Source organism: Oxyura jamaicensis, chromosome 28 (assembly GCF_011077185.1).
Source record: "Oxyura jamaicensis isolate SHBP4307 breed ruddy duck chromosome 28, BPBGC_Ojam_1.0, whole genome shotgun sequence".
Taxonomy (NCBI): Eukaryota; Metazoa; Chordata; class Aves; order Anseriformes; family Anatidae; genus Oxyura; species Oxyura jamaicensis.
In genome coordinates, this window is record NC_048920.1 from 2796674 (window position 1) to 2809997 (window position 13324).

Consider the following 13324-nt stretch of genomic DNA (forward strand, 5'->3'; position numbering starts at 1 on the left):
TGGTTTTCAGTATCTCAAATGTTGATCTGATTCCTTCAGTTATTTCAGCTGCATTTGCTTTGGAAAAAAATCTCTTTTAATTTAATTCTCTGGTTTGGGAAGTTGGTAGAGATGCTCGCACGACTTGCTACAGATGTCACCGATACAACGCATGACAGGGTACTTCTAACAATTCTGGTTTTATTTAGTAGATACACAGGCAACCCCAGTTAACATTTGGATTTTAGTAGTGTGGAAATCTGCTAACCCCTCCAGTTGAAGAGATACTGGGAATCTAGGTGTTTGTTTGTTTTAAATTGAACATACCATGTTCAATGGTATGTAAGGCCTCTTAGTAGTGCCTCCAAGAAAAATACTTTGAATACAAGAATATCAAAGTAGTATTTCCACAATTTCTTTGTAGTAAAAAGTAACAGGCCTTAAAAAAAGAGAGGCTTAGAATAACAGAACATAAATACAAATTCCTGCACAAGAAATTACATCTGGAAACCTTCTTCAGAAAGAATTAAGTGAAAACAGTCACCGCTTTCATCTGAAAAGATATTTATTTTGAGAACTTCAACTTGCACATTGTACAAAAATTGACAAATTCAGCAAAAAAAAACTATAAAACGTTTTTTTCTTCCCCTAACATATTAACATTATAATTTTAAAAAGGGTAAGAGTTAAGAAAACTTAAGCCAGGCACATTTGTTCCAGTCTGTCTGCAGTAAAGTGTGATTAAAAACGTCTTGTCATGTTGAGGTATTAAACTGCAAACTTTGGTAATGTTAGAAAAAGACAATCCATTCACAAAAGCAAGCCTTCTTGGTGTCATTTACAATATACCAAAATGTTTCATAAAAAAAGTCAAAATTGATCATTCTCCATTTCTAGGTAGAAATACACTGAAACAAAGAAATTCATGTTACCATAATACACCTAGCATTAGGAGGAAACCTGAAAGTTTGCAAATCCATGCTAATCGTATACAGCTACAGTGTTATATTTAACCCTAAGAACAAAATCCGGTTGGCAAGTTTAAACAATTCAGTGCTTATGAAAAAATATATACGGTGATTCCGAGCCCAGTCTTTCCAAAAAGGACAAAAGGCACTTAAAGAATGGCTTTAGTATATTCCACAATGGCATTTCTGGATAGAAGACAGCACCTGGCTGAACAAATAGTTCCCTAATAAGAAGTCCAACTGAGGTAGTACTTCATATTGCTCCAACTACTTGACTATAAGCAAGCAGCTTTTTTTTTTTTGATATACAAAATTAGCAGGAAATGGCTTTTGATAGGTCTGTCAAATGTATAAAAAACAGTTATTTAAAAAATAGTAAATACCCACTTGCAATTAAAAAGAGTCATAAGCCAGGAACCATCTTGTACAAGTTGAGCATCAAAATGCTGCCAAGGTGATGCAAAAAATCTACCTTTATGGCCAAATCCCCAAATGCTGAAGATTGTTCTAGCAACCAAGCCATTTTTCTTGAATTAAAAAAAGAGGGGAGGAGGTGGGAATGGGACAGAGGGCAATCCGAGAACTTTCACAATCGTTAGCAGCCTTACCGGAAGCACTTCGTATAGAAAAAAAAAAATCTGTGCTGATGAATGGCAGTTTTGAGGGAAAAAAATAAAAAAGAAAAATTCAACATTTAGAAACAAAATCCACAAACATACAGAAGGATATTCCTTGAAGTTTATAGTTTTTTAAAAAAACAAGGAAGACTTTAAACTTTTTTTTTTTAGGGATCTGGGAGAACACAGACTACTTTTTTTTTTAAATTAAGCCCATTGAAAACCCATCAATAAGTTTGAACACAAGGAAATTAGAAGTGCTTTACAGAATCACCGTCCATTGCCGTATCCAGGAAAGAGCTGAGTTAGAATGGTCTGCAGTGTTTCATTCACTTGCATGGTATAGTTTTTGCCAAGATCGTAGCGGCAGGCTGGACAACTGTACACATCAGCTTTGAAGGATCTATCCAAACAATCCTGGTGAAGGACCAAAAAATAATTAGTTAAGAAATACAGATGTGCACTTCAGCTCGTTCTACAAAGCCCTACTGGAGAATGAGGTGCCTTTTACATCTTAGTTCACCCAGATGTTGACAAGAGCTGAGAAAGGCCAAGAGCAACGCAAGGCTGGCTGTTGGAGAGAAAACGTCCTCCGTTACATGCAACACCACACGCTCTTCAACAGAGCACGTCAGTCACGGCAGCATTTAAGGATGGGGTAGAGATGTTAAAGACTGTCATAGCTTCCACAACAACACTCCACGTTATTCCCCAGAAAACAAAACAAACCCCTGCACTTTGTAACACTGTCAAATCCGCCAGTGTCACCCAGCAGCATTACTCAGCCTGCAGAGCTCTCATCATCGTCTTTTCCAAGAACCAGGCAGTGGCAATACAACTGTGGAACTTTTCTTTAAAGTGAACTTTCCTACGCCAGTGAACTTTCATCAAATCGTAAGTTTTCACATATCTAACTGAGTCCTGCTAAAACACTACCAGGCAGAAACAAACAAATCTGCTTCACCACTTAAGAAGTCAGTTCAAGGCTCGACTGCTCAACAGAAGTCACAGCAACTGCTCACCTTGCACACGTTATGTTGGCATACAGTTGTGACCGGCCGAAACACAACCTCCTGACAGCAAATACACAAGAAAGCCTCTTCAACTTTATTTAGAAATTTCTGTAAAGAGAACATTTGAATTAACTTATTGTTACTACGCTCTAAAAGGTACATACCCCCCAAAAAAACACACAAAAACATGAAATACAAAGGATTATTTTAGACATAGGTTTTGCTTTTTTTCCTTTAAACAAAGTTCAACATAGAAAAGGGAAAAAAAAGTCACATTAACAAGTTCTTAACCTGTTCACTGCTCTCAAATAGTGCTTTAAGTTATGCTGTGGATGTCTCCATTTTAAAAAAGTGCTGAAGTTCTGAGGCTATTTCTTTATGCAGTTGATATTTAGGAATAGTACAATAGTTAATTATCCCCATTTCAGGACTAAAAAGCATTATATACCGGTCCATCTTTGAGAGCATCTAGTACTTCATTCCACAGTTTTTCATTGGCTTCATCACTTTTTATAAGAGATTTTTGCTGAGATGTCAGCTTGTATGGCTCTACTTTAGTTTTCTTTGGAGTCCCTGTAGGAGAGTTAATGACTTTTTCCTCCCCTCCACCTGAAAAAGAAGGAACAGTGACTTCTTAAACAACAACAAAAAAAAACAAACAAAAATTATTAAGTAGGTAAAATCCACAAAGACCTACGAGGCTTTCTATATCCACTTGCCTACTCCACAAACCTGCTGATTTCCTTTTCCTCTTTCCTTTCCCTGGGGTATCAAACTCATCGTCTCCGTTATTTTCTTTTTCTTTATCTTTGTTTGCGACAGCTTCCAAATACCCCTCAGGATACTGCAGGAAAACACAGAACAAAAAGCATCCAATGCAAACAGTGCCAATTCATAGACTTACAGACTATTGAAGGCTGGAAAGATGACCTCAGAGTTGCTCCAGGGGTTATCTGTTTTAAATAATAGACCCCTGCTCTCCTAAGGTACTTTGACTGTAAAAATTCCATACAAGAAAATGAGTTTTGTCCATTTAACCTCCTGATGTAGAAAGAAAACAACCCACGAGTGAAAACATGTGTGTCCTTCAGTCTAAAGGGGGACATCTTGATTCTTAGATTCTTACACAAGGCAAAGCAGATTAACCTCAGTAAGAATATATAAGAGAAAAATTCCTGCTAACCATCAAGTCAAAGGGAACCGTGGTGATGTTCCAAAAGTGTACCTGCATTGTTAGGCCAAGCTTTTTCATCCTGTCCTTTCCTTCTTTGGTCCAAGGAGCAGGTTCGTCGTCATCCCTCCTAAGTAAGTAACGCCACACCAAAAATCCAGATTTCCCTGTTTCGGGCCAGTATTTCACAACCTGAAGAAACAGCCAGGAGCAAGTCCACCAGATACTATTAAAGCTTCTTAGCCATAAGCAAGTTACCTTTCCCTACTTCAGTAAATTCAAATCCTTCTTACCTTATATATCCCATCATATCTGTTCCCTTCTACAGGAGCGTATTTGCTGTGTTTGCCTCCTTTCACATTCCTCACCACTCGGACTGGCTTCCCAGCTCTCCAGTCCTTAGCTTCAGCTCCATTTTTGTCATTGATGGGGGCACTACAGTTCAGAGCCAGAGCTCTGCAAGAGAAAATCGATTCCATTTAGTGCATTTACCCAAAAACTCTTCAGAATCAGAGAGGGAACACAGTAAATCAGAGCTTGCATGGAATACTATTTTACTGAGCATCGCACTGGTACAGTCAGGTACCACTACTACAGCGAGTACCAGCGTACTGGCATTGTGCTGAACCCTAGAAATAAGGTAGCAAAAAAACCCTGGAAGCTACCACTGCCTATGGGAGCCCCTTCTGGGCCTAGTCTCATGAAAAAGCAGGTAGCCAGTCTTTTGCTACTTTGCCTTACATAGTAACACTTTCAAGTATCCAAGAACTAACACTAAGTAACACTAAGAACTCTGTGAGGTAGTATTCAAGTCTGTTGACTAGGGATCATGTTTTACATGCACTGATTATTCATTACATTACCCTAAATCAGTTGCATGGACCACCTCCTCCACTCAAATCCACACTTAGTGCAGGAGTAACAGCTTGGAATTACGAATGATCTGGTCTCCCAAGGTGACTCATACACCAGTGGCCGCCAAGGATTCAGGAAAGTAAGAAAGTTTCTATGCTATTTTACTACTCCCTTCCATGGATTTCAGTCACCATAGAATTGGAGTGATATTAGTCTCACCTTTTTCATTTAAAGCACACTGTAAGAAGCATTTCCAGTGGACAACAGATTGACAGCTGTTGTAAAACAACAGTTTTACAAATCAGTGTAACAGATTTCAGAGAAAAACAAGTTTTTAGGTCAGACTGCTAGTTATGAAGGTTCAGAACAGAGTGCAAGTGTTGCCAACCTGTTCATGTTGGTGAGTTTTTGATCACAAGACTGTTCCGCTGTACGTTTGTTTCCAGAAAGATCGCGACCTCCGCTCCCTGTATATGTGAAGGAATTTCCATGATCCTGAAACGTATATGGATGGTTGCAACATATTCACAAGAGTAATTAAATAAAAGAGTATTTTAATCAGGTATCTTTAATATCGCGCTCTGAAAGAAGGAAAAATGACACCCACACACCCATTTAAGCCTCCCAGACTCGACTTGCCTGTCGTCCCCTCAAGTTTGCTAAGAGCAGAGGGGAAAGTCAGGGTGACAACTGTTGTCTTATCACACACCTTAACAGGAAGTGTCTGATACAAAATGTAAGAAGTCTACACAATAATTTGGTTCTCAGACATAAATAATCAGGGTTTACTTACTATATCATCTTCATAGCCTCCTGCCAGAACCAAGGAATAAGCACCATCATTACTTCTGCCATGTATACCTGCTACGTGGGGCCTGTGAACACCAGATTCGCTCACCTGGAAAAAAAAGAGAAAGAAAAAACAATCCAAGAGTTTGCTGGGCAGTAAATGAGCAGTGTGATCAATCACTGGTCTCGGAACTAAACCAATTAATACTAAATACTACTTTGCATTTGTTTTGCATATATTACAGGATGAAACTGTGTCCTCACCACCACCATCCAAACGGCTCCCCATAAAGGAAATACACATTTTTCAAAAATAAGCAGTTGGATCCTCCAGTGAATTAAACACCTGGATATACTTGGTGATGTGAATTTAAGTTCTTCTCATCTAGACCGCTTTTTAACAAGCTCCAGGAATTTTAGAGTAATGTAGGTACTAAAATGAAATACTTGTATAAGGCAATTGGTCTTGAAAGACTTTCACGTCAGTCTTGAAGAACAAAGGCTGGATAGCTCAGGGCTCCCCGCCCCACACTCTTACAGGATGAGAAAACTTTAATACATCTAGTTACTTGGGACAGTCTTACCAGCAGAAAAATTGGGAGATAATACACATCTCCAAGGCAAAATACTGGAAATGTATGTTTGGTTTGGAGCTTGAGTCACCAAGAAAGCACAAAGGAGAAAAACACTTGAAATGCCTGAACAATACGACATTAGTTATGGAACACTTGATAGAGACAAAGCCAGAATTCTTTCCTTTCTGCACTTACATATCCAGTGACATACACTTCACTATTAACTGCTTCAGGTTTCACATCTAATACTTGGATCGTTCCCATTTCGCTTTACAGTGGCTGAGGGCAGGATTCAGCTTCATACCTGGACTCTGAATTTCCACATGGTGCCAACCGGAATCCCAGGAATTGGTCCATAGTGGTTAGAGGGGACAATGGTGCATTCCTTTGTGCGGCCAACACATGCCATACCCTATTTCAAGAAGGAGACCAGTCAGCCAGGAATTACAAGGAACACACACCAACACTGTTCTTCAACATAAAAACTGCTTTAACTGACCTTGCCCCAGTCCCTCCGCGAGGACGAATTAGCAGATGCCATCTTTTGTTTCTTCTTACTTTCTTTTAATTTCTCTCCGGCTAAAACCACCTCACTTGCATCATTTCGACATTCAGGGCAATACCTAAAGTCACAAATCAATAAGAATTAACAAGCAGCAAAGCCTTAAATTAAAAAGAGAATTTTCTCAGTTAACCGAGTTATGATACTACAATTTCCCCATATGAAACTGGACAGGACGCTGAAGCAACTCTCCATACTGGAACTAGATCTGTATTAGTGATTGTCCTTGCATCATTTCCTAAATCACTGCAGAGGTCAGGAAATACTTATCATAAAATTCATTGTATGAAATGCTGACACAGGATACAGGACCTAAGCAGCATATTTTGACATAGATACAGATATAGGTGAAGGCATATCTTTTATATATGTCTATACTTGTATTTATGGCAATATATATATGTATGGAATCAGCATGTGTAATTTATATAAAAATGTACATGTCACAAGCCTACTATGATGATTGGGGACTGGGGAATACCCATAAAAACCACTACACCAGTTAAGTTTACTGGCATCAGGTTTACATTTGGTTTATAGGCATCTGTACTCCCATTTGCATAAGCACCTACATCCCAAAACTATGCAAAAAAAAATAAAAAGCTTGCAAGCCACCAGCTTTCTGGCCTAAAACATGCTCTCCCTAGACTCGAGAGAAGTTATGAAGCCGTATTTAACGACAAAACCAACACTCAGACCACCGGTAACGGTAGCGTACCTCTCTTCACCTCGTACAGCCACGATACCGCCACCTAAGGGCAGCATTAAGCCCTGGACCTCGCTTTCTGCTCGATCTAGGTGGCAGTTGTGATAGCGCACAGCATCGTTACAACTTACCAGTCCTCGTCGTCTGGTATACTGCTAAGGGGAGGGTTGAGGCAGTAGATGTGGAAAGCCATATCACACTCATCACACATTAGCTGTTTATCTGGATCTTGTTTACCCCCACAGATGTAGCAAGCACAAATCCTGCAGGTTTTGTTCGGGTTGTCCTTACAAGCTTTACACACAGGGCCATTTTGTCCTGTTAGCAAGGAGAAACAACACTACTACGACTCCAGAAGGTGCCAAGATACACTAGAAACGGTCAAAGGAGGCACAGCTAGAAGTGTTTGTGAACTCTTCGATACTCAAAGAGCATTAACAGAATAACAAAAGGTAAGACAATATCGTACACACAAGAGCCACGTGGCAGACTCACGTTTTAATGGACTGGCACTAATAGGACAAGCACTGCCTGGTTCTTCAATTTTATAAATTTCATCCACAAACGTAATTGTGCAGTCGTTCAAAGAATCACCAGCATCCCTACAAGGAGAAGTTGATAAACGTCAGAGATCATCAAGTATCCCACAGCATGCATTCACAGCCGTGCACCAGTAACGCAGACTGGTTTGGTGGCAGCCCTGTATCACAAGACCCCTGCTGCAGCATCGCCTGCTCTAGCACAGTGGTATGACAGCGTCACCATGAAATACTTCTTGTGAAATTAGACAAAGGGTGCCCCTTCTTGTCTTAATGAAGATTCAGGTACTTGTAGCGTTCAAATCACCATCAGTGACTGCTGTCACCCCAAAATATTTCAGACTATATTCCTCTCCTCTTCTATAGTTATGAAGTCAAAATAACTATGGTGAGAGGAAAAAGGAACGTTCTGGCAACCCCATGAAAGTATATTCTTCTACATCAGCAACTACAGTTCAGAGTCTCTTATTTGTATACTTGCTTTCTTCTAAAGAAGAGATTTGGAGTAGATTTTATTATCTTTATATGTGCAGGGTTATATAAAATGCAGGGTTTCCTTCTGCATTTTTATATCTGACAAAATACGACACTGAAGTTTTTCTAAAGCTATTAGAGATAGTTAACACAAGCAGTTAAACAATTCTTTGCCCCTTAGCAAATACGGGGCTTTGCATCTTCCCAGCAGTGTGTGAATCCACAGATCAGCGTGCCCTGGGATTCCTTGCAGCGTCCAATTCCTCCAGTGGAAGTTAATTGAAAACGCAGTACTACAGGGTCAGTCACCCAGCTTCCCATCTCTCCTCAGCATTTCTGGTGTACCATTTTTTCAGCAGTCACTCAGACCTCACGAAGGCTTAAGCAGAGCTGGAGAATTCAATTTATTCCACGTTTCTATTCAGAATTGCTTACCCAAGTAGTATCTTGGCATTTATCTCCTTAATCATTTTGGTTTCCCTTTTCTGCAGAATCTCAGCATCATACCAGAAACCTCTCTCTTTCGGTTCATCGGGATTATAGTTGACCATCACCACCTGTCCTACTTCTAGCTGGTGCCATTTCAAAATAGTCCGTGCACGAGCCCGTACATCATTCGAACTCAGTTCTACGACTCCGTTCTCTGGATAACTTGAGGCAGAAGGCCGGAATGGAAGGACAGAGAAGACAAATCAGATTCACCATCAGAAGTTATTTGCGGTAATTTTATCTAGACAAGTTGATTTAAGAACTGATACGACAGAGCATACAAACATACTGCGAAGAATAACGTCTCCTCCTCCCACACAGTCACAGCCAGAATCAGTCAGCCTAACTTTGTTAGTATCGTATCCCTTTCAAAACCTGGGTAATAAGATTTCATACGTCTACAAACATGATCCCAGCCCACGGGTTTTGTTTTACAGTTAATGTCTTACAATTACAGCCCAGTTCTGTTCTATCTTCGTGAATTCTTACAATCAAATTCCCCACTGACATCACAGCCCAAGTGACTATTAGCCAAGAAATGAACAAAACTCACTCCTCGTATTTCACATGATATATTACATCTTCTTCAGGAATGGTCGTCTGCTGATCAGGATCTGCACAACTGTCATTTGCAGCTTTTTTTCTGGTTACATTTACAACCTGGGCTTCAAACCATGCTCCCATATTCATATCACGAGCATCAACCAAGTCATTGATCTACACAAAGCAAAGTATACAGCTCACCAAATGGATTTTCAATTTGAGCATTAATTTTCAGACCTACTTGAAGATTTGTCCACCTCAAGTTAACTATCATCAAGATACTTCACCGATCATCCTCAACATGAAGCTCTCCTTTGCCTTCCTCTTCCCATTACGCAGCCCTATAGTCTTCTCAGGTTAAACCCCTAAGGCTAAAAATCTATTCTACACCAAATGCATACAAGCCTTATCTTGTACAAACTACTATTAATTAGTTTACAAGAGGCTTTCTGGACTGTCTTACTCATAGAGTGACGAAGACATCACTAGATCTGTAATAAAATCCATTGAAACAGGCAAGTAAAAATGATTCTGAACAGCTTGTTGAGATTTTCTGTGGTTCATTCAAGGAAGTTCCAGCTTTGACAAATGCAGCAACTCCAAGCAAAAATACTGGGGAAAGTTTTTAAATTAAAACAAGCACTTGCAATGCTTTTTTTTTTTTTTTAAAAAAAAAAAAAGACAAAAAGAGCATATTGTAGTTTTAATTTAAAGGGTAAAATGAAAAATGAGATATTTTAACCCAAAACACGTTGCATTTAATTAGCTTGTGGTTGGTTGGTATTTTTTTTTTGTTTGCTGTTGGAGCGTTTAAAAAAATAAAGAGCCAATTGGAGAATGAAAGATTTACAGAAGTTTTCAACTTCTGAACACGCTGGGGCCCCCCCCCCCCCCCCCCCCGTTAAGCAGCGCTCGTTCTGCAGCGACTCGCTCACCTTATAGAGGCCGAAGCCCGGGTCAGTCCAGTCAGGCTGCGCAGCCGTACTAGGCTGTCCCTCCAGTTCCATGGCACCTTCTCCGTTGTGAGAGCTTTTGTCGGATTCGCTTTGGCCTGAGCCGCAGCCAGAGTCTGTGTCGGAGAGCTCGGAATCCTTCTCCTTACTAACAGCAGGAAGCACTGCTGGGCTTTGTCTAACCAAGAGCTGAACAATGTCATTCAGTCCAACACTGTAATCAAAAAGGGAGTGACCATCTTCCATCTACAGGGAAAGCATCAAAAATAATCGGGTTATTTAATTCCACGGAGGTTTTCCGACTCAAAGCCACCCATCGCATTGCAACCGTGTCCGTGGGCCAAGAGAGACCACAGTTCGAGAACCAGTAACAGTCAAGGAACTTGGCAGATCTTCAGCAGCACAGATACTTACAGATCGTTATTCTTACTATTCAAAATGTTCTTTTTTAACAGACTCCACGAACTAGGAAAGCTTCCTTGCTGCCCACATTAAGCCTGTGTCCCGTGAAAAGGTCTGTGGCGCGTTTCCTAGAAACATCCCTTCTGGGAAGAAGGGCTGAAAGCACAGACCCCCTACATCCTATCAAGATTTAAAGATAATTCTACTTCACATTAGGAACTCTAATGGGAGTTCTTTCTTGCTTAATCGAGACACAGCTCATAATTAGCACAAAGCGGTCTTCACGTTGTATTTGCGCCCGCTCCAGATTGTTGTTAAGACATCGCTCTGTTAAACGCAGCATTAAGTAGAAGCCAAAGAATTAATCACCTACTTCTCTCCGGGCAAACACGCAGTTTTTCCATTGAAAGTACAAATCAAAAAGGATTCAATTCAACTTGAAACCACCCAATCACTTCTCAGCACGGGCAGGCAGGTCCTAATTTCACACCCGCTCTAGTTTTAAGAACGTATTTTGAAAGTCTGGCACTGTACGCAGTCAAACCAAGAGCCCAGCCCTGCAAGAAGTCAGAGAAGCTCATAGGGCCAATGGGTTCCTCTCCTTTCAGGAACTCCGAGGAGCACCACCATTTCGGAGTTAAAACACAGCACTCGAGACTACGCTGCAGCTCGAAGCTTAGACAAGCTTCGCCACATATTTAAGGTCTGACTAAGAAATTATACAGGAAATGATCATCCCCTTCCAGCCCAAACCACCAGAAAAAGCAATCCCCCGAGCTTTGTTCTCTATCAATGGGAAGCAGAGAAAAACCACAGAAATTTACACTTTACGGGAATCACTATGAGAATTCAGATCTGATTTATGGCTCAAAACGGTTACGGAACAATCCCTGGAAATCGGACCGTGCAGGGAGCGATCTGGACTTTTTCTGTTTTAGAGATGAGAACTCACAGAGATACACAAGACCAAGAAACCGTCGCTCGTTCTTTTCGGAAGGAGACAATACGACAAACACGGCATTGTTAGCAATTGTCACCGCCAAAGAACCGAGCGACAGCAGGTGCAGAGAGAAATGAAAGAGCAGAGAACGCGAACAGGACACGAAACCACAGGAGTTCAAAGGAAATTCTGAAAGAAGTGACAGCAACTGAAGATCTACCTCCAGCAAAGGAAGCCTTTTTTTAAAAAAAAGAAAAATTAACGAGTATTTTCCTGACGTTTTAAAATTCGAGCTAAGGAAACACGTGAACGTTTCCAACGACTCAAAACCTCAGACAAAGCAGCGATGGGCGCAGCAGGGAACGATCGCTACAGGGTCACACTGGGGGAATGTTTCCACGTGAAAGCAAACAAGAAAAAAGGAGATCTCAACTATGAACTGGGGGCGTTAGACAAAAAGGAATTAACTTTGCAATGCAAGCGTATCTTTGGTGAAAAAAAGTAAGATGTTATGACGGCCAACAGATGGGTTTAGGGCTTTTTATCTGCACAGACAGGGGCAGAAGCCTGGCTGACAGCCTGCCTCGCTCAGAACCTTATCTGCGAGCCCCCCCCCCCGGGTCTCTGCAGCCCCTGGGTGCCCGTGCTGGGGTCGGTGCCTCCGCTGACCCCACAGCCGGGTGCTGAAAGCCCGGGCCGGTACTGGGGGTACTGGGTCTGCTGGGCAGAGCCCGGCCGGGGGGGGGGGGAACACGAAGCAGGGGGGGGGGGGGCCCCCGAGGGGGGGGACCGGGGGCCGCGGGGGGGGGCCCACGGGACACCCCGGCGCCGGCGGGGGGCGGAGGGGGACACGACACGGCGCCGCTACCGAGGCGCCCCCCAGCCCCTCAACCACCCCCCCACCGACGGAGGGGGCTCAGGGCAGAGACCCCCCCCGGGGAGGGGGGTGGGGGGGGTGGGGGTGAGAGCCCCGTCCCGGGGCGCTAGGTGGCGGCAGAGCCCCCGCGGATGGCAGCGGGCCCTGAGGGGGCTCCTGGGGGGGGGGGACCGTTGAGGGGGCCCGGGGGGGCGGCGGGGGGGGGGGGTTGGGGGGGGGGCCGTACCTGCTTGCCCCGGTAGAAGAGGCGCTGCCGGTGGGGCTCGACGCCGAAGACCTGGTGTATGCGCTGCCGCAGCCCCTCCACCTTGGTGAGCTTGGAGAGCGAGTCCACGCGGTGGGTCTCCCTGCCGTCCATGGTGCGCACCTGGATCCACATGGCGCCGCTCCTGCCCTGCCCGCACCGAGCCCGGCGTCAGCGCCGCGGCCCGGCCCGGCCCCGGCGGCGCCGCTCGAGGACACCGCTCAACCTACCGCCGCCGCCCCCCGCCCGTCCGCCCGCCAGCCGGCCGGCCGGCCCGCCCTCCCGCCGACGCCGCCACGCCATTGGTCAGCAGCCCGGCCGGTTCGGGCGCCGATTGGTCGTTAGGAGGTTTAGGCCCGCCCACCCGGGCGCCTAACGGCTTTGGTTGCGCCCCCCCCCCCCCGCCCCCGTGCCGCCTCGCGGGCGGGCGCCGCGCGCCAACTGTATCTCGCGCCACAATTGAAACGCTCCCTGCGCTCTCGCGGGGGCCGCCCCCGGAGAAGCCTCGCGAGATTATGCAAATGAGGGAGCCCGGCGGGGACGGGAGGGGGAGCTCTTAAAGGGGCCGCTGCCGCCGCCGGAGACGGCGGAGCTCGGTGCCGGGGGGGGGGGGGAGTACAACGGGGCC

At 43.9% G+C, this 13324-nt stretch overlaps 1 protein-coding gene across 1 annotated transcript in view; it reads right to left on the reverse strand.

Annotated features, from left to right (window-relative positions):
- Positions 1-526: 526 nt before the first annotated feature.
- Positions 527-13324, reverse strand: part of UHRF1 (ubiquitin like with PHD and ring finger domains 1) — a 13592-nt gene continuing 794 nt past the window's right edge. Inside the window, exons 2-17 of the mRNA XM_035348393.1 lie at positions 12679-12857; positions 10216-10479; positions 9291-9454; positions 8684-8899; positions 7731-7837; positions 7367-7553; positions 6467-6590; positions 6272-6379; positions 5397-5501; positions 4992-5098; positions 4042-4204; positions 3803-3940; positions 3310-3421; positions 3026-3186; positions 2587-2685; positions 527-1981 (exon numbers count right to left, since the gene is read on the reverse strand). Of these exons, the coding sequence (XP_035204284.1) occupies positions 1835-1981; positions 2587-2685; positions 3026-3186; positions 3310-3421; positions 3803-3940; positions 4042-4204; positions 4992-5098; positions 5397-5501; positions 6272-6379; positions 6467-6590; positions 7367-7553; positions 7731-7837; positions 8684-8899; positions 9291-9454; positions 10216-10479; positions 12679-12831 (2355 nt within the window). The 5' untranslated portion in view covers positions 12832-12857 and the 3' untranslated portion in view covers positions 527-1834. The remainder of the gene's footprint in view (positions 1982-2586; positions 2686-3025; positions 3187-3309; positions 3422-3802; positions 3941-4041; positions 4205-4991; positions 5099-5396; positions 5502-6271; positions 6380-6466; positions 6591-7366; positions 7554-7730; positions 7838-8683; positions 8900-9290; positions 9455-10215; positions 10480-12678; positions 12858-13324) is intronic.